The following is a 23,760-nucleotide window of genomic DNA, read 5'->3' as shown; positions in this document are numbered from 1 at the left end:
CATTGTGGGGGCTAATGGCTCTCAGGGGGGCTGGGAACACTGTATTCAACAGGTATAACATTAACTATAATACAACCTATACATATTTCCTAATATGATCTACTAAATAAATTATGCATATATTCTTTTGAACACCAACAGGGATAATTAGTGTAGCAGATATTCTTGTTGATTTGCCGTTAATGTGACACTTAACAATATCCTTATTCTCTGACAATAACCTATACACATCCAATACTTAATGGCCCTGTAAACTCATTTTCATGAAATAGTTTATTACTATGTTTTTCTGCCTCCATGTAACACCCTCCTGGTAACTATTACATGCATAAAATGGTCAGCGTCTAACATCAGCTATACGACCTCTGGAAAGTGTCTGCAGTCGGTTCTCCCTGTTCACTGCCATGGCGAGATTGGAGGAGAAGGTGACTACGATGAACAGTACAGCCAATGACAGAAACATTGTGTCTCCTGTTTGTGGTGTGAGCTGCCCTGTAGAGAATAAAAAAATAAAATAAAAAAAGGAACATTTAAAAAAATAATTAAATTGAAACTGGCGGTTTGACATTTTAAAATGGTTTCAGCATTATGAAATATCAAAACATCACTAGAGCCCAAGTCTAGGTTGGTTGTACATTTAAAAATTTCCCCCAGTGCAAGTTAATAAAAAAAAGCAGCTCTGGCACCCTCTAGCCCTCTTCTGGGTTGAGACGCCCAACATCATTCAACTTGGCCAAAGGCAGCTGGAAGAAAGGGGGGTACGTAGAATGACATTTATGTTGCATGGTTCTACACATTTATAAAACAGGAAGTGTGGGGGGGGGGGGATACAAGATTTCAGGTTAAAGTAGGGATCTCCTAAATTTGCACTCAAGGCTTTTATATTTTTGTGATGTTCCTTAGCTGAAATTGCTATTGCTTCTGAAAGTTTCAATGCCGAGCATGCTCCAGCACCAGCAGCCTGTTCCTGAAGAGTATTAGCCAGGCTCAGAAAGACTGGCTTAAGTTTGTGCGGGCGTAGCGTATCTCGGATACACTACGCCGCCGTAACTTAGAGAGGCAGGTACTGTATTCACAAAGAACTTATATCCTAAGTTACGGCGGCGTAGTGTAAATGTGCCGGCGTAACCCCGCCTAATTCAAATTAGGCAGGTAGGGGGCGTGCTCCATGTAAAATACTCCATGTAAATGAGGGCCGTTGGTACGGCGCATTCGCGCGCATGCTCAGAATCACGTCGCAAATACTCCTTGCCGTCGTCGTGAACGTAACCTACTCCCAGCCCCATTCACGTACGCTTACGCAAACGACGTAAAATACGACGGCTGTTCCGTCGCCTATACCTTGCATGGGCTGCGCCATCTTTCTGGTGGTTTATCTTTACGCCGGAAAAACGCCTTGCGTAAACATCGTATCGGGCGCAAGTACATTCGTGAATAGGCGTATCTTGTTCATTTGCATATTCTCAGAGTAAATCCACGTACACGCCCCTAGCGGCCAGTGTAAATATGCAACTAAGATACGAAGGCGTAGGAGACTTACGCCGGTCGTATCTTAGCAAGATTTAAGCGTATCTCAGTTTGAGAATACGCTTGAAGATACGACGGCGCGGATTCGGACTTACGACGGCGTATTTAGTGATACGCCGTCGTAAGTGTTTCTGAATCTAGCTATTAAAGTCTAACTCTAGGCTAGGCTGTTTTTTTTATATATATATATATACACTGCTCAAAAAAATGAAAGGAACACTTTAAAAACATATTAGGGGCCAGATTCACAAAGAGATACGACGGTGTATCTACAGATACACCATCGTATCTCTGACTTACACTGGTCCTATCTATGCGCCTGATTCATAGAATCAGATACGCATAGATAGGGCCTAGATCCGACAGTGTTACATGTGTTACACTGTCGGATCTTTTTTTCAATTTAAAAATGGCGCCGGGGCGTTCCCGCTGATTTACGATAAATAATATGTAAATCCAGCGAGATACGCAAATTCACGAACGTACGCGGACCCGTCGCAGTGTTCTTACGTCGCTTCCGTAGCGGTTTTCCGTCGTATACTTACCCCTTCTTTTATCAGGCGCAGCCAATGTTAAGTATAGCCGACGTTCCCGCGTCGAATTTAAATTTTTTAACGTCGTTTGCGTAAGTCGTTCTCGAATACGGACGGACGTCGTTTACGTAAGCGTCGCAACCACTGACGTCCTAGTGACGTCAGTGGGAGCAATGCACGCCGGGAAATTTTGCGGACGGCGCCTGTGCATTTAAATCGGCGCGGGAACGCGCCTGATTTAAATAGTACACTTCCCTAGCCGCGGAATTTGAATTCCGCCGGGGATTTAGGATCCGCCGTCGCAAGTTTGGAGGTAAGTTGTTTGTGAATTAGCCACTTGCCTCCTAAACTTGCGGGAGCGGATCTTACTTCACGTAGATCGAGCGGATCTATAGATCCGCTGCGCTACGTGAATCTGGCCCTAGATCTCCATGGGCAAAATCTCATGCTGGATATCTATACTGATATGGACGGGGTAATGTTTTGGGAATGAAAGGATGGCACATCATTTAATGGAAATGAAAATTATCCACCTACAGGGGGCTGAATTCAAAGACACCCCGAAAATCAAAGTGAGGAAATGATGCAGCAAGCGAGTCCATTTTGCTAAAATTTCATTGCAACAACTCAAAATGGTCCTCAGTAGTTTGTATGCCCCCCCCCCCCCCCCAAGTGCTTGTATGCATGCCTGACATCATCAGGGCATGCTCCTAATGAGACGACAGATGGTGTCCTGGGGTATTTCCTCCCAGATCTGGACCAGAGCATCACTGAGCTCCTGAACAGACTGAGGTGCACACTAGAGGACGTACCGAGCCCTCAGGCCACCCCCATGAAGTCTGTTTCTGATTGTTTGGTCAGAGACATTCACACCAGTGGCCTGCTGGAGGTCATTTTGTAGGGCTCTGGCAGTGCTCCTCCTTGCACAAAGGAACAGATACCGGTCCTGCTGATGGGTTAAGGACCTTCTACGGCTCTGTCCAGCTCTCCTAGAGTAACTGCCTGTCTCCTGGAATCTCCTCCATGCTCTTGAGACCTTCTCTTGAGACCATATTGATGTGCCATCCTGGAGGAGTTGGACTGCCTGTACAACCTTTATAGGGTCCGAGTATCGCCTCGTGCTACCCGTAGTGACACTGACCCCAGTCAAATGCAAAACTAGTGAAAAACAGTCAGAAAAGATGAGTAGGAAAAAAAAATGTCAGACACCTCCACCTGAAAAACCATTCCTGTTTTGGAGGTCGTCTCATTGTTGCCCATCTAGTGCACCTGTTAATTCAAATTAACAGCAAAGCAGCTGAAACTGATTAACAACCCCCTCTGTATACACCCCTCCCCCTCTGAATAAACCCCTCCCCTTCTTTATACGCCCCTCCCCCTCTGAATACACCCCTCGCCCCTCTGCTACTTAAAGCGGGGGTTCACCCTTAGAGGGCACTTTTTCCCCTTAGCTTCCTGCTCGTTATTACTAGGGGAATCGGCTATTTATTTTAAAATATGTGCAGTACTACCCGTTTACGAGACGCATCCTCTCCGTCGCTTCCGGGTATGGGCTTCGGGAATGGGCGTTCCCTTCTTGATTGACAGGTTTCCGAGAGGCTTCCGACGGTCGCATCCATCGCGTCACGATTTTCCGAAAGAAGCCGAACGTCGGTGCGCAGGCGCAGTATAGAGCCGCACCGACGTTCGGCTTCTTTCGGCTACGAGTGACGCGATGGATGCGACCGTCGGAAGCCTCTCGGAAGAATGTCAATCAAGAAGGAACGCCCGCTCCCGAGACCCATACCCGGAAGCGACGGAAGAAGATGCAGCTCGAAAACGGGTAAGTACTGCACATATTTTAATATAAAATAGCCGATTCCCCTAGACCGAACGAGCAGGAATCTAGGGGAAGAAAAAAAAAAATTTATAAATGGGTGAACTCCGCTTTAACTGACCAGATCAATATCCAGGAGTTCTGATTCAAAAGTGTTCTTTTAATTTTTTTGGAGCAGTGTATATTATTTTTTTCCAAATTCCTTAGCTTTGTAGACAGGGGCAGTCTGTACTCCACTCTGTAGGTGGCTTTGGAGCTAAGTGGCAATACAGAAGGGATGGAAGACGAGAGGAACTTGTTTCCTCTATGACTTCCTGGGTCATCGCAAAGCAGCAGCACGATTGCACTCTAGTGCTCTGTGTGACCCTCTGCAGTCATCTTGGGTGAGGACAGTGCTTAACCACTTGCCGACTGCGTTATAGCCAGAATGATGGCTACAGTGCGTCCTGCCTAGTTCTTGGAGGGTGTTTTTTGACGGGCTCACACTTCTCACGCCCCCCCCCCCCCCCCGGGTGCTCACCCGGGAGTGTGCATGATGGCTGGGTATTTGGGGCAAAGGGAAAAAATCACAGCAGCCCTTTACCATGTGATCGCTGTCAACAAATCAGTGTCACGTCTGGTTCAGCTCTCTCCTCACACTGATCGATAAAGCGTGAGAGGAGGGAGACAGCGCAGCAGCGTGAGATGGCTGCATCACGGAGCCCATCAGAGCCATCACAGTGTCCATAAGTGCCAAATCAGTGCCATCACAGTGCCCATCAGTGCCACATCTGTGCCATCACACTGCTCATCCATGTCACATCAGTGCCCATCTGTGCAGTTACAGAGGAGCCTAACCTAACCTGGCAGCCTATCTGGGAGGGTGCTACATCTGTAGTCAATTATGTCCATCAAAAAATAAGCAATGTACATATAGGGGGCGCTTTATAAAACATTTATTATTTGTCCAGGCTGCACAAGATTTCTCCTTATTTTCTATAATATTACAACTTCCTATGATCAACAGTTCCATCTAGTGGCCAAAATTTGGTATCCAATACAGGGCCACTAATCAGATTTTTCTAGCGGAAATCCAAGAAAAAAACCTCTTCATTTTAGTTGAGAACAGGGAAGGGTTGAAGCCTCCATCAGGTTTGTTCCTATGTGTCCAATTGAGAGATTTCCCCTCACTTCCTGTACTGGAGGCTCAACTAGAATTGACATATCCATAAAGAATTCCCCTCTCTTCCTGTTCTGGTGACAACTGTTAAATGTTGGATTTATCAGCACTTTCTGTCGTGGCGAAAACTGTAAGATTTGGATCTTCCATCCCTTAAGCTTTGTACACACGACCGGGAATCCAGTCGGGAAAAAAAAAAAAAAGACAGTATTCCCGATTCCTGGCAGGCTTGACTTGGAAACGAAATCGATTCGTTCTTTTGAATGGCAAGAGCGCGGTGACGTCATCGACTACGACGAGCTGGTGTCTCGTCACATTCGATGCTGTCGCCGCCATCTTGCTACACCCCACACTAACCTTGTATTCTACTGCGCATGCGTCAAAGTGTTATCGAGCATGCACGGTTTTTCACCCATACAGACCATGGCCCGGATTCACAGACAGCGGTGCACATTTATGCCGCCGTAGCGTATATCCTGTACGCTACGCCGACGCAGTGCAGAGAGGCAAGCACGGAATTCACAAAGCCAGTGCTCCCAAAACTGCGCTGGGTTTCTAAGGCGTAAGCTGGCCTAGGTGGAAGTGGGCGTGAGCCATGAAAATTAGCCGTGACCCCATGCAAATGATGGGACAAGCGCCAGACAGATACGTATAATGAACTGCACATGCGCCGGGACGTGGACGCGTCCCCGTGCGCATGCTCACAACCACGTCGGAACAACTGCCTAAAATACGTCGGATCACTGCGTACGCCCTGAACGTAATCTACGCCCAGTCACACACGTCCAACGTAAATTACGCCGGCTTGGGTTCCCTGGTGCAGCCCTTTGCATGGATGCTGCCGAGTTACACCTCCTTTATGGGGCATAACTTTACGCCGGACGTACGTTCGTGAATCAGTGTATTTTCCTCATTTGCATATTTGAATGGTCAATGTGAGCGTAAATATGCGCCCAGCGTAAATGTGTGCCCACCCTACGCCGGCGTAGGCAAGTTACGTCGTTGGGATGAAGCCTGTTTTTAGGCGTATCTTAGTTTGTGGGTCCGGCGCACAGATACGATGGCGCATATTTGCACTTACGCGGTGTATCTGGAGATACGTTGCCGCAAGTGCTTTGTGAATCCAGGCCATCAGGTTTTCTCGACAGGAAACACTCTGCCAGGAAACCCAACAAGAAAATAGAGAGCAGGGTTCTCTATTTTCCCGTCGGGATTCCTGTCTGTTTTTCTGACAGGAAAACTGCAAGGAAGCAAAGCATACAAACGGCTGGGATTCCTGGCCAAAAGCTCTCCTGGCAGTTTTCCTGCCGGGAAAACCGGTCTTGTGTACGAGGCTTTTCTGTCCCAAGTCACAACCTTAAGATGTTATATTTTTGACCTTCTCCCTGTTCTCCTGACAACTGTAAAATGTTGGACTTCATATCACGTTATTGTGGTAACAACCATAAAATGTTGGATTTCCCATCCCCCCTCTATTGTGGTGACAACTGTAAGATATTGGATTCCCCCTTTCTTCCTGTTGTAATGCTATGCATAGTTTAACTAACACATGCCAAAGTTGCAAAACTGGTTTCAGGTGTTTAGGCCCCATTCACACCTAGGCGTTTTTACGCCTGAAGCGCACTGCTCACAAACGCCAGAGGGGAGAATTAACATTATTCCCTATGGTGACTGTTCACACCTGAACGCCTGAACGCCCAAACGCCTGTCGCGCGAAGCTCAAACAAGTCCCGGACCTTTTTTTGTCGCGCGAATCGCGCGACAGCGGCGTTTGAGCGTTTTTTTTTCCCCATAGAAAGTAATGGGAAACGCGCGTATTGAGCGTATCGCGCGACAACGGGCGTTTGCTATGGGCGTTTCGTCGCTTTAATCAATAGAACTTGTCGCCCAGGCAGAAGATTAAAAAAAATCTACCAACATAGCAACAAGTGATGAAAAGATGATAATTTTTCCTATTGGCTAAAATAAGAAACGCCGAAGTACAAAAACGTCGCACGACGCTGTATGCAAACGCGCAAATAAGCATGAATACGCGCGAAAAAAAACGCCCCGAAAAAACGACCGAACGCCCTACGCTCAGGTGTGAATGCAGCCTAAAGAGTAACTCCATTTCTGTTGAGGAAAAAAAAAAACATTCCCCTCTGGGTGATTTATGTAAATTGTAGTGATTTTAAAGAGGAGTTCCACCCAAATTTGGAACTTCCTCTTAACCCACTCCTCTCCCCCTTACATGCCACATTTGGCATGTAATTTTTTTTGGGGGAGGAGTGGGGGCTTCAGGAAGAGTGGGACTTCCTGTCCCACTTCCTCCTTCCTGTAGGCGACTAAGCTTAATCGCCTTCAGGAAGGAGCTGCTGTAGGCGATCGCCTAGGACACGTCACAGGTCCTAGGCGATCTCCTGGCCAATTACACGGTGCCGGGCCGCGCCGCTCGCGCATGCGCAGTGCCGCTCGCGCATGTGCAGTGGGTGCCCGGCCGTGAAGCCAAAAGCTGTCACGGCCGGGTGCCCACACTGAAAATGAAGACGCCGGCCGGGGAGGGGGGGAGAGGAGCGGAGCCCCGGCCGGCGCGTCGCTGGAGCAGGTAAGTGCCTGTTTATTAAAAGCCAGCAGCTACACTTATTGTTGCTGCTGACTTTTAATAAACATACAAATGGCTGGAACTCCCCTTTAAGTAGTTGATGCCCACACTATAGCCGAAAGACGGCTACAGCGTGGGCTTAAAATGCAGGGAGGGCATATGTGATGGAGTTAAAATAAAATGATTATTTTGTGTTATGCTTCTTTTTACTAAAACCACTCAAATGTTGCTTTTCTTTCCTTATATTGTTTTATTTCTTGATATATATATATATATATATATATATATATATATATATATATATACATATGTATGTGTGAGTGTATTAGAATATTATAGTCCTTAAGACATTATAGAGTTAACCAACCCTTCAGGATGTGATTAACCACTTAACCCCCAGACCATATTGCTGCCCAAAGACCAGAGGACTTTTTGCGATTCGGGACTGCGCGCTTTAACTGACAATTGCGCGGTCGTGCGACGTGGCTCCCAAACAAAATTGGTGTCCTTTTTTTCCCACAAATAGAGCTTTCTTTTGGTGGTATTTGATCACCTCTGCGGTTTTTAGTTTTTGCGCTATAAACAAAAATAGAGCGACAATTTTGAAAAAAATGAATATTTTTACTTTTTGCTATAATAAATATCCCCAAAAATATATAAAAAATTTTTTTTTTTCCTCAGTTTAAGCCGATACGTATTCTTCTACCTATTTTTGTAAAAAAAAATCGCAAATAAGCGTTTATTGATTGGTTTGCGCAAAAGTTATAGCGTTTACAAAATAGGGGGTATTTTTATGGTATTTTTATTAATATATTTTTTACTAGTAATGGCGGCGATCAGCGATTTTTTTTTTCGGTACTGCGACATTATGGCGGACACTTTGGACACTTTTGACACATTTTTGGGACCATTGGCATTTTTATAGCGATCCGTGCTATAAAAATGCATTGGATTACTATAAAAATGCCACTGGCAGTGAAGGGGTTAACACTAGGGGGCGGGGAAGGGGTTAAGTATGTTCCCTGGGTGTGTTCTTACTGTAGGGGGGGGGTGTGGCCTCACTAGGGGAAACACTGATCCTCTGTTCATACATTGTATGAACAGAAGATCAGCATTTCCCCCGCTGACAGGACCGAGAGCTGTGTGTTTACACACACAGCTCCCGGTCCCCGCTCTGTAACGAGCAATCGCGTGTGCCCGGCGGCAATCGAGCCCGCCGGGCACACGCACGGGAGTCGGTGGCGAGCGGGGGGCGCGCGCGCACGCCTCCGGCGCCGCGCACGTGCCCCCTAGTGGCGGCTCAGGGAGCCGCCGTATAGCTACGGGCTCTCGCCCAGGAAAGCCGACCTGCCGCCGTATAATGACGGTGCGCGGTCGGCTAGTGGTTAAGTGAAAGCAGATGTCTCCAACCCCTCCCTTCTACTGCACTCCTAAACAGCTCCTCCCATAGCCCCCTCTATCGAATAAAGAAAGATGGCCCCCAAAGACTTTGAAATGTGTGCAGCATGCCAAGAACAGACGTCACAGGAAGAAACCATATATGGACTGACCAATCAGTTGTGCTAATGTGAATGATGTCATTCTGTCTATAAAGCTGTGGTAATAAAAGGGTTCTGCATCTTTTGACGGTTGGACACAGGAAGCAAGCGGATTGTCCATCGCTCTCTGCATGTTTTCATAATTTGGGTCAGAGGCAGAATAGGTTTTTCTGCCCTAGAATTGTGCTAGGGAACGTCCATTACACATACATTGATGTCCGGCCATTCTCGTGCCACCCAGGTGTCTATGGCACCCAATAACTTTGTCCATCTTGCACCCACTATGCCTCACAACCCACCACATACAGAAGGATGTCAGCCATCTTTGGCTTGAAAAGTTCTCATTAGACTGGACAAGGCCCGAGACCTTGCTACAAAAGGTAAAAAATGTTTAGGCATGGGGGTGGGAGAATCTGTCCACAGGACAACTATTAGTCGTGTTCTCCACAAATCTGCCCTTTATGGAAGAGTGGCAACAAGAAAATCATTGGTGAAAGAAAGACATAAGAAGTCCCATTTGCAGTTTGTGAGAAGCCATGTGGGGGAGGGGACACAGCAAACATGTGGAAGAAGGTGCTCTGGTCAGATGAGACCATAATTGAAGCTTTTGGCCTAAAAGCAAAACGCTATCAGTAGATACGCCGACCTAACTTGGAATCTGCGCCGACCTAAGTTTAAGTGTATTCTCAAACAGAGATACACTTAAACCTATCTAAGATAAGACGGCTTGCGCCGTCCTATCTTAGGGTGCAATATTTAGGCTGGCCGCTAGGTGGCGCTTCCATTGCGGTCGGCGTAGAATATGTAAATCACTAGATACGCCTATTCACGAACGTACGCCCGGCCGACGCAGTACAGATACGCCGTTTCCGTAAGAGATAGGCCACCTAAAGTTAAAGATGCCCCCTAGGTGGCGTAGCCAATGTTAAAGTATGGCCGCCGTTCCCGCTTCGAAATTCGAACATTTTACGTAAGTCGTCCGTGAATAGGAATTTACGTCATTTACGTCCACGTCGAAATCAATAGGACCGTGCAGCGTACTTAGCCGCAATGCACACTGGGAAATGTAGGCGGACGGCGCATGCGCCGTTCCAAAAAAACGTCAATCACGTCAGGTCAAAGCATATTAACATAAAACATGCCCCCTCAGCCTATTTTGAATTAGGCGCGCTTGCGCCCGCCGCATTTACGCTACGCCGCTGTAAGTTAGGAGGCAAGTACTTTGAGAATACAGTACTTGCCTCTCTGACTTAAGGCGGCGTAGCGTAAATACGATACGCTACGCCTCCTTAAAGTTGCGGCAAACTACCTGAATCTAGCTATTTGTGTGGGGGAAAACTAACACTGCACATCACCCTGAACACACCATCCCCACCGTGAAACATGGCGGTGGCAGCATCATGTGGTGGGGATGCTTTTCTTCAGCAGGGACAGGGAAGCTGGTCAGAGTTGATGGGAAGATGGACGGAGCCAAATACAGGGCAATCTTAGAAGAAACTGGGGCGGAGGTTCATCTTCCAGCAGGACAACGACCATAAACATACAGCCAGAGCTACAATGGAATGGTTTAGATCAGGGATCCTCAAATTACGGCCCTCCAGCTGTTGTAGAACTACACATCCCATGAGGCATTGTAACACACTGACATTCACAGACATGACTAGGCATGATGGGAATTGTAGTTCCTGAACAACTGGAGGGCCGTAGTTTGAAGACCCATGGTTTAGATCAGTGGTCTCCAAACTGCGGCCCGAGGGCCGGATGCGGCCCTTTGCTTGCCTTTATCCGGCCCTTGGAGCACTATCCTTCCCCCTGAAACGAGACACTATTCTGCCATCTGACACCGACAATGGAGCACCATTTCTCCCACTGACACCACTAATGGGGCACTTATCCTCCCTATCATAACAGCAATGGGGCAGTATTTCTCCCCCTAATACCAGATGTTCACTCCCACTGATGCCAGGAAATTTTTCCTTCCACTTCACAATTATGAGCCACTTTGTGTTGGTCTATCACATAAAATACATTTATGTTTTTGGTTGTAACATGACAAAATGTGGAAAATTTCAAGGGGTATGACATTTTTTTCAAGGCTGTGTAAGTGTGTATGCTTGTTGGGAAGGAGTTAATGAAGTAAAGTGATACAATTACACTTACAACATGAAGATCAGAATACAACCAGGTTCTATGGAAGCCAGGTAACGTCTGCAGTTGCTGGATTCTCTCTTACTCGGTAGTCAGGAGAGGAAAGGTGTGGAGTGGACAGGAAGTCAGACCATGGAAGGCACTACAACTCATCCCAAAGAAAAAGGAGGACAGAGGTTGTATCCTGGGAGGCCCTCCACCTACGTGTTTCAGCGCCACACACCTTCACCGGGTGTGGTACTTGTGCTATTTGATGAGCTCCGTTTTATTTTCTACTTATCCAGCCCAGGGTCATGATGGCCTTCACCGTGCCAAGCCTCACATACCGGCACTCCCTTTTTCTCGGGAAAAAATATGCATGAGACAATATGGATCTTAAAAGGGTTGTTTCATCTTAAAGCGGTTCTCCACCCTAAAGTGGAGTCCCGCTGATCGGAACCCCCCCCCCCCTCCGGTGTCACATTTGACACCTTTCAGGGGGGAGGGGGGTGCAGATACCTGTTTAAAGACAGGTATTTGCACCCACTTCCGGCCCGGCATTCACGGGCAAAAGACAGGCATTCCGTCACATCCCGTCACCCCCCCCCCCCCGTTGTGTGCTGGGAACACTCGGCTCCCAGCACACAGCGGGAGCCAATCGGCGGGCGCGGCGCGACTCGCGCATGCGCCGTAGGGAACCGGGCAGTGAAGCCGCAGCGCTTCACTTCCTGGTTCCCTCAGCGTGGATGGCGGGGGGAGCAGCAGGGTGACGAGCGATCGCTCGTCCTCTGCTGCGATCGGCGCTGGACTCCAGGACAGGTAAGTGTCCTAATATTAAAAGTCAGCAGCTGCAGTATTTGTAGCTGCTGGCTTTTAATATTTTTTTCCCATGGCACATCCGCTTTAATGCATTCTACCCCCCCAGCCCCCCCCCCCCCTTTACTTACCTGAACCCGATCTTTCCAGCGACGGGGATGAGCACAGCAGCTCCAGCCACTGTGTCTCGGGTCCTCATTGAATAGATTGATAGCAGCAGGAGCTGGGACTGCGTCTCGCTATCTGTGTCAATGGACGCAGAAGCAGGATTCGGGAGCACAAGTGCCCCCCATGGAAAGTGCTTCTCCGGGGGGGGGGGGCACTCAAGGAGAGGAGGAGCCAGGAGTGCCGCAGACGGACCCCAGAAGAGGAGGATCAAGGCCACTCTGTGCAAAACCCTGCACAAAGGAGGTAAGTATGGCATGTTTGTTATTTAAAGCGGAGAACCCCCCGAATGGGGGGGGGGGGGGGTTCCGAAAAGCAGAAGTTCCACTCCGCTTTAAAAAAGAAAAAAGACACAAAACCTTTACAACCCCTCACAGTAGAAGTAAAGGCAAAACTTTTTTATTTTTTTAATTTTGATTATCAATAAGAAGGACAAATAGAGAGAGTAAATCTCCCCAACGGAGGCACAGGCAACAATAAAAACCCGAGAGAGGTTCTAATCCCTCTCCACTCTTTCCAAAGTTAAAAAGAAGTTTTGACTTAAGTTTTACTTCCATCTGCAATCAATATACAGCAATGGCTGGTAATGTAATGCATCCTTTGTGCCATCACTATCTAGACAGGGCAAAGTCCAGCAGCAAAATCATGTCCAACTGTACCTTATTTAGAAACTCAGGGCCAGATTCTGAAAGGACTTACGACGGCGTATCTCCAGATACGCCGTCGTAAGTCCAAATGTGCGCCGTCGTAACTATACGCGTATTCTGGAAACCAGATACGCCTGAATTTTGCCAAGATACGACCAACGTAAATGGGGCGCTTCCGTAGATTTACGTGTCGAATATGCAAATGACCTAGATACGCCGATTCACGAGCGTACTTGCGCCCGTCGCATTTAGCTACGTCGTTTACGTAAGGCTTACGTCCGGCGTAAAGTTACCCCTGCTATATGAGGCGCAAGTAATGCAAAGGTATGGATGTCGGAACAGCCGCCGTATTTTACGTCGTTTACGTAAGTCGTACGTGAATGGGGCTTAGCATAGGTTACGTTCACGTCGCATGAATGGACCCGGCGTATCTTAGGGAGTAAATTCGACGTGATTCTGAGCATGCGCGCGCATGCGCAGTTCGTTCGGCGCTTCATTTAAATGGGGTCACGACTCATTTCAATACAACACGCCCACTACCAGCCTACTTTGAATTACGCGGGCTTACGCCGGCCCATTTACGCTACGCCGCCGTAACTTAGGGGGCAAGTGCTTTGTGAATACTGTACTTGCCTCTCTATGTTACGTCGGCATAGTGCAAATGAGATGCACTACGCCCGCACAGAGATACGCCGATCTCTCTGAATCTGGCCCAAAGTCTCAAAGTATTAGATGTAGGTTTATCCCAAGCATGTTTTTAATCCACTTACTGTTGACTGACTTGCTACCTCTGCTGGAAGTCTTCTCCGAGAATCAATTAGGCCCCTTTCACACATGTGCGACTTGTCCTGCGACTTGGGACTGCAAAGTCACATATCAAGTCGTTCCCCACGATTTCCAATTTTAACCATTCATATCTGTGCGACTTCGAGTCGTGGCGACTTGAAAGTAGTCCCTGCACTACTTTGGTCCGACTTTCATGCGAGTTGAGGTCCATAGAACTCAATGTTACACAGTCATTGCCTGAAATCGCGTCGAAATGGCGGCAAAAATTGCACGACTTTTATGTTTTGTACTTTTCTCCTGTTAGTTTGAAGTTGTGTCCCCGTGTTCTTGTCCTTACTGGCCTTCTGAACCTTATTCACACCCTTCGTGTATTTAAAAGGTTTCAGTCCATGTTCCCCCTTTTCCTTTCTTTCCTCCAGACTGAACATGTTAAAGCGGAGGTTCACCCGAAAAACAATTTTTAACATTAGATTGAGGCTCATTTTGTCAAGGGGAATCGGGTGTTTTTTTTTAAAAATCGAAGCTGTACTTACCGTTTTAGAGAGCGATCTTCTCCGCCGCTTCCGGGTATGGTCTTCGGGACTGGGCGTTCCTATTTGATTGACAGGCTTCCGACGGTCGCATACATTGCGTCACAAGTAGCCGAAAGAAGCCGAACGTCGGTGCGGCTCTATACGGCGCCTGCGTTTGGCTACTTTCGGAAAATCGTGACGCGATGTATGCGACCGTCGGAATCCTGTCGGAAGCCTGTTAATCAAATAGGAACGCCCAGTCCCATACCCGGAAGCGGCGGAGAAGATCGCTCTCTAAAACGGTAAGTACTGCTTCGATTTAAAAAAAACACCCGATTCCCCTAGACAAAATGAGCCTCAATCTAATGTTAAAAATTAATAGGTAGATTCAGAAAGAGTTAGGCCGGCTTATCAGTAGATAAGCCGACCTAACTCCGAATCTACGCCGCCGTATGTTTAAGCGTATGCTCAAACAGAGATACGCTTAAAACATATCTAAGATACGACGGCTTGCGCCTATGAGGTGGAATAACAATGTTAAAGTATGGCCGCCGTTCCCGCCGCGAGGTTCGAATTTTTTACGTCGTTTGCGTAAGTCGTCCGCGAATCGGGAGTTACGTCGTTTACGTCCACGTCAAAATCAATAGGCCCGTACGGCGTACTTAGCCGCAATGCGCACTGGGAAATGTAGTCGCCCGGCGCATGCGCAGTGACAAAAAACGCAGAAAACGTGAGGTCAAGCCTCATTACCATGATACACGCCCCCCTCCAAGTCATTTGAATTAGTCGCCCTTACGCCCGCTCGTTTGAGGCTACGCCGCCGTAGATTAGCAGGTAAGAAGATTGAGAATCATTACTAGCCTAGCTAATTTACGGCGGTGTAGCCTAAACAGGCTAGGCTAGGCCGTCCTAAATTTAATCCCATGTACCTGAATCTACCTATTTGTTTTTGGGTGAACCTCAACTTTAATAGGTAGATTCAGGTACAAGGGATTAACTTTAGGGCGGCGTAGCCTAGCCTGTTTAGGCTACACCGCCGTAAATTAGCTAGGCTAGTAATGATTCTCAATAACGCTGCTTATGGACGCACCGCCACTGCATCCTTCTAGTGATATAAAGACATCAGCTGGTGATCCCTCTCGCGATATAAAGATCTATAGAGAGGAATTAGGACCTTCTTCCTTCTGCTGGAGATATAAAGGTCTATATAGAGGTATGAGGACCTCTTTCCTCCTGCTGGTGACCCCTCTAGTGATATAAAGGTCTATATAGAGGAATTAGGACCTCTTTCCTCCTGCTGGTGCCTGGTGACCCCTCTAGTGATGTAAAGGTCTATATAGAGGTATGAGGACCTCCTTCCTCCTGCTGGTGATCCTTCTAGTGATATAAAGATCTATAGAGCGGAAATCCTCCTGCTAGTGACCCCTCTAGTGATATAAAGGTCTATATAGGGGTATGAGGACCTCCTTCCTCCTGCTGGTGACCCCTCTAGTGATATAAAGGTCTATGTAGAGGTATGAGGACCTCTTTCCTCCTGCTGGTGATCCTTCTAGTTATAAACCTTTGAATTCTATTTACATTGCATCCGGAAAGTATTCCCAGCGCTTCACCTTTTCTACATTTTGTTATGCAACAGCCTTATTCCAAAATTGATTAAATTCCTTATTTTCCTAAAAACTCTACAAACAATCCCCCATAATGACAACGTGAAAGAATTTTTTTTTAAATGTTTGTAAATTTGTATATATATAAAAAAAAAAAAAAATCACATGTACATAAGTATTCACAGCCAGGGATGGACTGGCCATTGGGACTACAGGGAGTTTCCTGGTGGGTCGATGGCTCAGTGGGCCGGCTTCAGTGACAGCGGACCGCTGCGCTCACCCTTCCCGCAGCGCTCACCTGGGGGGACAAAGAAGCAGGGAGAGGACCAGAGGAGCAGGGGGATGACAGAGGAGCATGTGGGAGGGGACAGATAGCTGACTCAACAGCTATGGCCTGGGAGTTTCTCACTTCTGCCTAATCTTGTCCCATAAGGGGGGGCACCAAACTGATTCTTTGCCCGGGTGAAATAATGTCTAGATTCCCCACTGGTACTGCCTATAAGAGTACCAGTACCCAGGGCCGTCTTAATAGCATCATGGGCCCCTGGGCAAAGTAATGCTCTGGGGCCCCTATAATGATGACAGTGCAGGTAAACAGACATCAAGTAGGTAGGAGGCAGACTGCCTCCCCTGTGCATCTATCACTCTCAGTACCATCATGGGGCCCCCAATTTCGGGGCAGCGTGGGTTCAAGGTCCAGCTGGTTTGGGGAAAGTGTAGGGGCCCCCCATGCAGCTGGGGCCCCTGGGCAGTGCCCAGGTGTGCCCTCTCATTAAGACAGCCCTGCCAGTACCAGCCGTTCTACTCTAATAAAGTAGAACGGCTAGTGGCTAGTGAAGGGGGAGAGGGGGCTTGGTTGGCCCGGGGGGTGCGGGAGTTGTCCAGCCACCATGGGAGAGACCTGTCAAAGTGGGCCCGTCTGGATGAAGTCCAGGGCCAAATTTCTGTCCCAGTCCAGCCCTGTTCACAGCCATTGCTTAATACTTTGTTGAAGCACTTTTGCCACAAATTACAGCCTCAAGTCCGTTTGAGTATTAGCCTGGGTTCACACCTATGTGAATTCCATGTGGGTTTCTCCACATCCAATTAGCAGGACAGGAGATTGTGACAGGCTCTCTATGGAGCCGATTCACACATCTCTGTTGCGCAGAGCGGCCTGCACAGGAATGGTGTGCATCTTTGGCTCCGTTTCAGGGCAGAATTCAGGCAAAAATTCAGCACCGATTTATCCCTGAAACAGAGAACAGAAATGCACCGCACCCCTGCTGCGAACCGCATCTGTCGGAGGTGTGAACCCAGCCTCAAGCTACAAGGTTGGCACAACTATTTTTGGTCAGTTTCTCCCATTCTTCTTTGCAGGACCTCTCAAGCTCCATTAGGTTGAATGGGGAGCGTCAGTGCACAAGGAATGTGACAGGTACACATTATGGAGAGGTCTATAAGACTCCAGATCCCTCCTCATTGATCCCATTTGATCGCAACGATCTTTCCATTTTTAAAAATGACATTGGGGAAACCAGAAGTGATGCATGCTTATTGCTTCCTGTTCCCTATAACACAGAGATGAACAGAGCAGTTCTTTGTCCGCCTCTATGATCAGCTCGTGGAAGCGCTGGCTGGTTGATTGGGTGTCCCAGTGGGACGGGACAGCCTGAGGAGGGCAGAGTCCCCTCCTGTTGCTTGTAAAAGCAATCCAGCAGCTAGTTAACCGCTTGTATTGCTTTTACAAGAGAGCCAACCATCAGCTCTAAATCCTACTGATTGCCCGCAGAAGGGATAAATGTAAAAAAACAAAACAAAAAAAAACCACAACACTTCTTGCCCAGTGCCCGGGACATGTAGTTCCAGGTGTTGGGCAATAGGAATTGTCTTATTGAGAAGTTGAGCTACATGCGAATGCTGTCAAGTCAGCAGGTGACTATACTGTTCCAGCAGACTGGGTCTAGGTAGGTATTTTAATGCATATATAAAAATGTTTAAGAAAGCTGTCCCCTGCCGAGATTTTCCTTCCCTGCGTGTCCTCATTCTTCCAGGATGAATTACACCCATCATCTATTAAACCAGAATAATGAAGACAGAGTGCAGAGCCTTAGGGGGGCCCCCCTCATGACATTGTGTCACCGCGGAGGGGGGGGGCCCCCATGACATTGTGTCACCACCACGGCTCCCTGCATCCATTGTGTGATGTTGTAAAGAAACACACTTGATATCATGTTAGAACCCCTCCCTGGATCGTTGAGAAGAGCCCCCCCAAGGGCAGTATTGACCAGCCAAAGACTTTTAGAAAAGTCAAAGTGGTATTAAACCCAAAACCAAAGATGTAATCTATTGCAGCTTACAAATTATTAGATGTGGTGGCTGCATTCATTTTTTTTAGGCTTTTTTTCCCACTCTGTTTTAATCTGGTGATCTAACCAGTGTAACCAAGTCCAAGGCAGTGGCGGCTGGTGCTCATAATTTTTTGGGGGTGGGCGCAAACAAAACAAAAAAACATCAAATTGCAGCCACTGTTCCCATCAAATGCCAAAACTGTGCCCAAACGCCACCACTGCGCCCAAACGCCTTCATTGCGCCCATCAAACGCAGCCACTGTGCCCAAACGCAGCCACTGTGCCCATCAAACGCCACCACTGTGCCCATCAAACATCGCCCTGTGCCCATCAAACACCGCGACTGCGCCCAAACATAGCCACTGTGCCCATCGAACGCCGCTACTGTGCCATCAAACGCAGTAAAGCGCCCGCTGTAAACCTTTTTGGACGCCTATGTCTCCAATCAGGTGCTTCCAAAAAATACCCCACCACTGTAATTCAGGTGCCCGGCCCCTGAAAAGGGGTTGCGCACCTGAATAGGGGGTGGCAGCGGCGACCATAGATAGTTATGCAATGCATGACTCTCTATGGTGATAGACAGGTGGCAGGAGAGAGGGGGCGGTGCCTATTGGATGTCCAATCATAGCAGAGGACGGGAAAAGACATGAAGGAGCATGGAGGACACTGCCGCCGTGACCCGCTGCCCCACCTAGACAGGTAAGTGCCGGGCAGGCGGGGGATGCACACTGGTAGCATTTGATGGACACAGTAGCAGCAATTGATGGGCACACTGGCAACAATTGATGGGCACAGTGGCAGCAATTGATGGGCACAGTGGCAGCGTTTGATAGGCACAGTGGCGGCAATTTATGGGCACAGTGGCTGCGTTTGATGGGCACAGTGGCGGCATTTGATGGGCACAGTGGCTGCATTTGATGGGCACAGTGGCGGCATTTAATGGGCACAGTGGCGGCATTTGATGGGCACAGTGGTGGCAATTGATGGGTTGTTTTTTTCATTTTGTTTGCACCCCCCCCAAAAAAATGTGAGCACCAGCCGCCACAGCTTTATTATGTTCTTCCCTGGCTACAGTAGCTGAGGAATGAACGCTCTAAACCCGGAAGTAATACAATACATATCACTTCCAAGTTCATTAGTCACAGAAGCATACCTCCCAACCGTCCCGGATTTCGCGGGATCCTCCCGCAATTTAAAGTGTGTCCCGGGGTCCCGGCGACTAGACTAGAGTCCCGGAAAACAGGGCCCCTGGGCGCGACATTTGGTGGGGCGACATTCCGTGCCTCCATGTTTGTTTTGGTTTCCCGCCGCCATGTTTGAGTTCGGTGCCCTGTGATTGGGCGTATGGTGGACATGTGCGGCGTGGGGCTGGCCTGTCAGCGATCGTCTAGAAGTCCCGCCTCCGCACATGACCGCTACACGCCCAATCACAGTGCGACGGTACAGTGCAGTCATACACCATGGAGCGGACTGCAGCAGGCGGATGGAACAGACGGGCAGTCGGGACAGAGCAGAGCGGTATTTTCACAGGTAGGAGAACCCCCCCGCTGAGCAACTTTGATCCCCGGCCCCCCGCTCAACAACTTTGAACTCCCCCCCCCGCAACAACTTTGACCCCCCCCCGCTATGCAGAAGGGTTTGGTGAATGGATGGCCCTGAACTCCTCCTGCTGTAAATTTTAAAACTAGTCTACCATGGTCTTGGGCAGGGCTGTCTTAATGAGAGGGCACACCTGGGAACTGCTCAGGGGCCCCAGCTACATGGGGGGCTCCTGCACTTTCCCCAAAGCAGCTGGCCCTTGAGCCCATGCTGCCCCGAAATTGGGGGCTCCATGATGGCACTGAGAGTGATAGATACACAGGGGGGCAGTCTGCCTCCTACCTACTTGATGTCTGTTTACCTGCACTATCATCATTGTAGGGGCCCCAGAGTATTACTTTGCCCAGGGGCCCACAATGCTATTAAGACGGCCCTGGTCTTGGGATCCCAGAGGAATGGAATAGCCCAGGAACCACCGCAGGCGCCTGCAGAGGTACTGCAGCACTTCTGGAGCCCAGTACATACAATCACCTACCTGAAAGCTGAGAGTCGGCTGTAAAAATCAATACAACGCCCACAGGCTTGTTTTAAACCCTTTGGGCATTTATAAAAGTGTTCAGGAAACTTGTAGAAGCACAGACTATGAATGCAAATCCTAAATGACTATTTACAGAGCCGGTTATTTCCCTGCCCTAGGATATCGCATTTGTCAGGACAAGTTCACCCAAAGGTGTCATTTCAGTTTGCATGGACATTGGCCAATTGCATCTCCCTCTGACCACTTAGTCCAGGGGCCCTCAAACTACGGCCCTCCAGATGTTGGGGAACTACAATTCCCATCGTGCCTAGTCATGTCTGTGAATGTCAGAGTTTCACAATGCCTCATGGGAGGTGTAGTTCTGCAACAGCTGGAGGGCCGTAGTTTGAAGATCCCTGACTTAGTCCATCAGTCCCAGAGGCGTTGCTAGGGGGGTGCGGTCCACACCGGGTGACACCCGCTAGAGGGGTGACACCATCCTGTTTTTTTTTTTTTTAGCTGACATGCCCAGTCTGCCCTGTGCAATCCCAGCCTGCCCTGTACCACCCCAGCCTGCCCTGTACCACCCCAGCCTGCTCTGTGCCACCCCAGCCTGCCCTGTACCACCCCAAACCGCCCTGTACCACCCCAGCCTGCCCTGTATCACCCAGCCTGCCCTATACCACCCCAGCTTGCCCTGTACCACCCCAGCCTGCCCTGTGCCACCACAGCCTGCCCTGTACCACCCCAAACTTTCCCATGCCACCCCAACTTGCCCTGTGCCACCCTATCTTGCCCTGTACCACCCCAATCTGCCCTATGCCACCATAACTTGCCCTATACCACCCCAACCTGTCCAATGCCACCCTAACTTGCCCTGTACCACCCCAACCTTTCCCATGCCATCCCAACTTGCCCTATGCCACCCTAACTTGCACTATACCACCCCAACCTGCCCTGTACCACCCTAACTTGCCCTATACCACCCCAACCTGCCCTATGCAACCCTAACTTGCCTATACCACCCCAAACTACCCTATATCACCCCAACATGCCCTATACCACCTTAACCTGTCCTATACCACCCCAGTACACCAACCTGCCACTATACCACTCTATACTACCCTAACCTGCCCTATACTATCATTTACAGGGGCTGGTTTGTGGTGGGCCCCGTGCCCGTGCGCTGCCTGCTAGGTGCTGGGCAGCCTAGACAGAGGGGGGGTGACACCATGTTTTACCGCACCGGGTGACACCAACCCTAGTGACGCCACTGATCAGTCCATCCAAGTCTGTTCCTCCATGTCTTGGTTGTTCAGGGAGATGTGATCAGGAGCTCTACTGGATTCTTTGAGAAATATAAGAAGTCAGCCCCAAAAAGTTTAAAAAAAATGAGTTTTGGGTGAAGTTGCCCCATTATACCCTCAATATAGGCTACATGACCCAATAAAAGGGGGAGCAAGTAAAAGAATGACTTACCCTGGGAGAATCTGAAGCTACGTCCTGGCTGCTCTATCCCGGCTGAGATAAGGGTTTTATAGTCGAACGTTGAACAGGTGACCTGCACCTTGTGTCGCCACGGCAACAGGGAAATCGCTCCCCGTAAAACTGAAAACAGGTGGAACTGGGAACTTTGTTACTTGTTCTGTTCTCATGGCCGATCGGTGCCACCCCTCTCCCTCTCCGCGGATCGCATGTCAGGAAATTAAAGAAAAGCTCTAAAAGAGCCCAGTGTCCGAGGCCGGGGATGGAAGGGGCCGGGCCGCTCCCAGTGAAAAATAATACCTTCAGATTGTATGGGGCTATTGTTTCCCGGGAAGCGTCCCGGACTCACTGGAGCTCGAAGGTTGAAAGATACATACTTGGTTATCTTGTAACATTTAGAGCAAGGATAGGCAACCCTGGAGAGGAGGAGATCCTCCCGAGAAAAAAGGGAGAGATTCAAGATCACCGGAGTGCAGTGTGATTATAGGAGAGAACCTGGTAAGGCGTCATCACAAGGCAAGGAAGGTGTGTATATACAGTATATACACACACAGTATACATAGTATACATACACACAGTATATACAGTATACATACACACAGTATATACAGTATACATACACACAGTATACATACACACAGTATATACAGTATACATACACAGTATATACAGTATACATACACACAGTATACGGTATACAGTATACATACACACAGTATATACAGTATACATACACACAGTATACACAGTATACATACACACAGTATACATACACACAGTATATACAGTATACATACACACAGTATATACAGTATACATACACACAGTATACATACACACACACACACACACACACAGTATATACAGTATACATACACACACACACACACACACAGTATATACAGTATACATACACACACACACACACACACAGTATATACAGTATACATACACACACACACACACACACACACACACACAGTATATACAGTATACATACACACACACACACACACAGTATATACAGTATACATACACACACACACAGTATACATACACACACACACACACAGTATATACAGTATACATACACACAGTATATACAGTATACATACACACACACACACACACTATATACAGTATACATACACACAGTATACATACACACACACACACACAGTATATACAGTATACATACACACACACAGTATATACAGTATACATACACAAAGTATATACAGTATACATACACACACACAGTATATACAGTATACATACACACACACAGTATATACAGTATACATACACACACACAGTATATACAGTATACATACACACAGTATATACAGTATACATACACACACACAGTATATACAGTATACATACACACACACAGTATATACAGTATACATACACACAGTATATACAGTATACATACACACACACACAGTATACATACACACACACACAGTATATACAGTATACACACAGTATACATACACACACACAGTATATACAGTATACATACACACACACAGTATACATACACACACACAGTATATACAGTATACATACACACACACAGTATATACAGTATACATACACACAGTATATACAGGATACATACTTACTGTACAAAAGTTTTAGCCAGGTGTGGAAAAAATGCTGTAAATGTGTTACTATTTTATTTTTATCAATTGACCACTTCACCCCCGGGATCATTTGGCTGCCAAATGACCGAGCCCAGGGCCGCCATCAGGAATTATGGGGCCCTTTACACAGCTTCAGACATGGGCCCCCTGGTGCAGAGAACCGGGGGGGGGGGGGATTGTTGCCACCTGAAATTGAGAAGCCGGGGGGGGGGGGGGGGGCCTTTACAAAAAAAAGAGGAAATAAAGAAAAATATATATAAAAATAAATATATATTTTTTTTTAAAAAAGGGGGGGTTGCCATCCGGGACCTCTGGGCCCTTTAATAAAAATAAAAAAAATAAACCTCTGGGCCCTTTAATAAAAATATATATATATATATATATATATATATATATATATATAAATAAAAATAAACATTTATAAAA

General features: G+C 47.8%; 1 protein-coding gene across 2 annotated transcripts in view; it reads right to left on the bottom strand.

Moving 5' to 3' along the window:
- The window catches only part of LOC120939845 (anterior gradient protein 3-like), a 67,409-nt gene extending 45,385 nt beyond the window's left edge, over positions 1-22,024 (bottom strand). The window contains exons 1-2 of one of the 2 annotated variants that reach the window (XM_040352241.1): positions 21,677-22,024; positions 364-492 (exon numbers count right to left, since the gene is read on the bottom strand). In XM_040352241.1, coding sequence (XP_040208175.1) covers positions 364-463 — 100 coding nt within the window. In that variant the 5' untranslated portion in view covers positions 464-492; positions 21,677-22,024. Of the gene's footprint in view, positions 1-363; positions 493-11,314; positions 11,420-21,676 lie in introns of those variants that run through there. The other variant, XM_040352242.1, reaches the window with a different exon arrangement.
- Positions 22,025-23,760: the final 1,736 nt, after the last annotated feature.

This window comes from Rana temporaria, chromosome 5 (genome assembly GCF_905171775.1).
Source record: "Rana temporaria chromosome 5, aRanTem1.1, whole genome shotgun sequence".
Classification (NCBI taxonomy): domain Eukaryota; kingdom Metazoa; phylum Chordata; class Amphibia; order Anura; family Ranidae; genus Rana; species Rana temporaria.
Note: the sequence above shows the minus strand (reverse complement) of the source record. Positions and strands in the feature narration are given on the sequence as shown.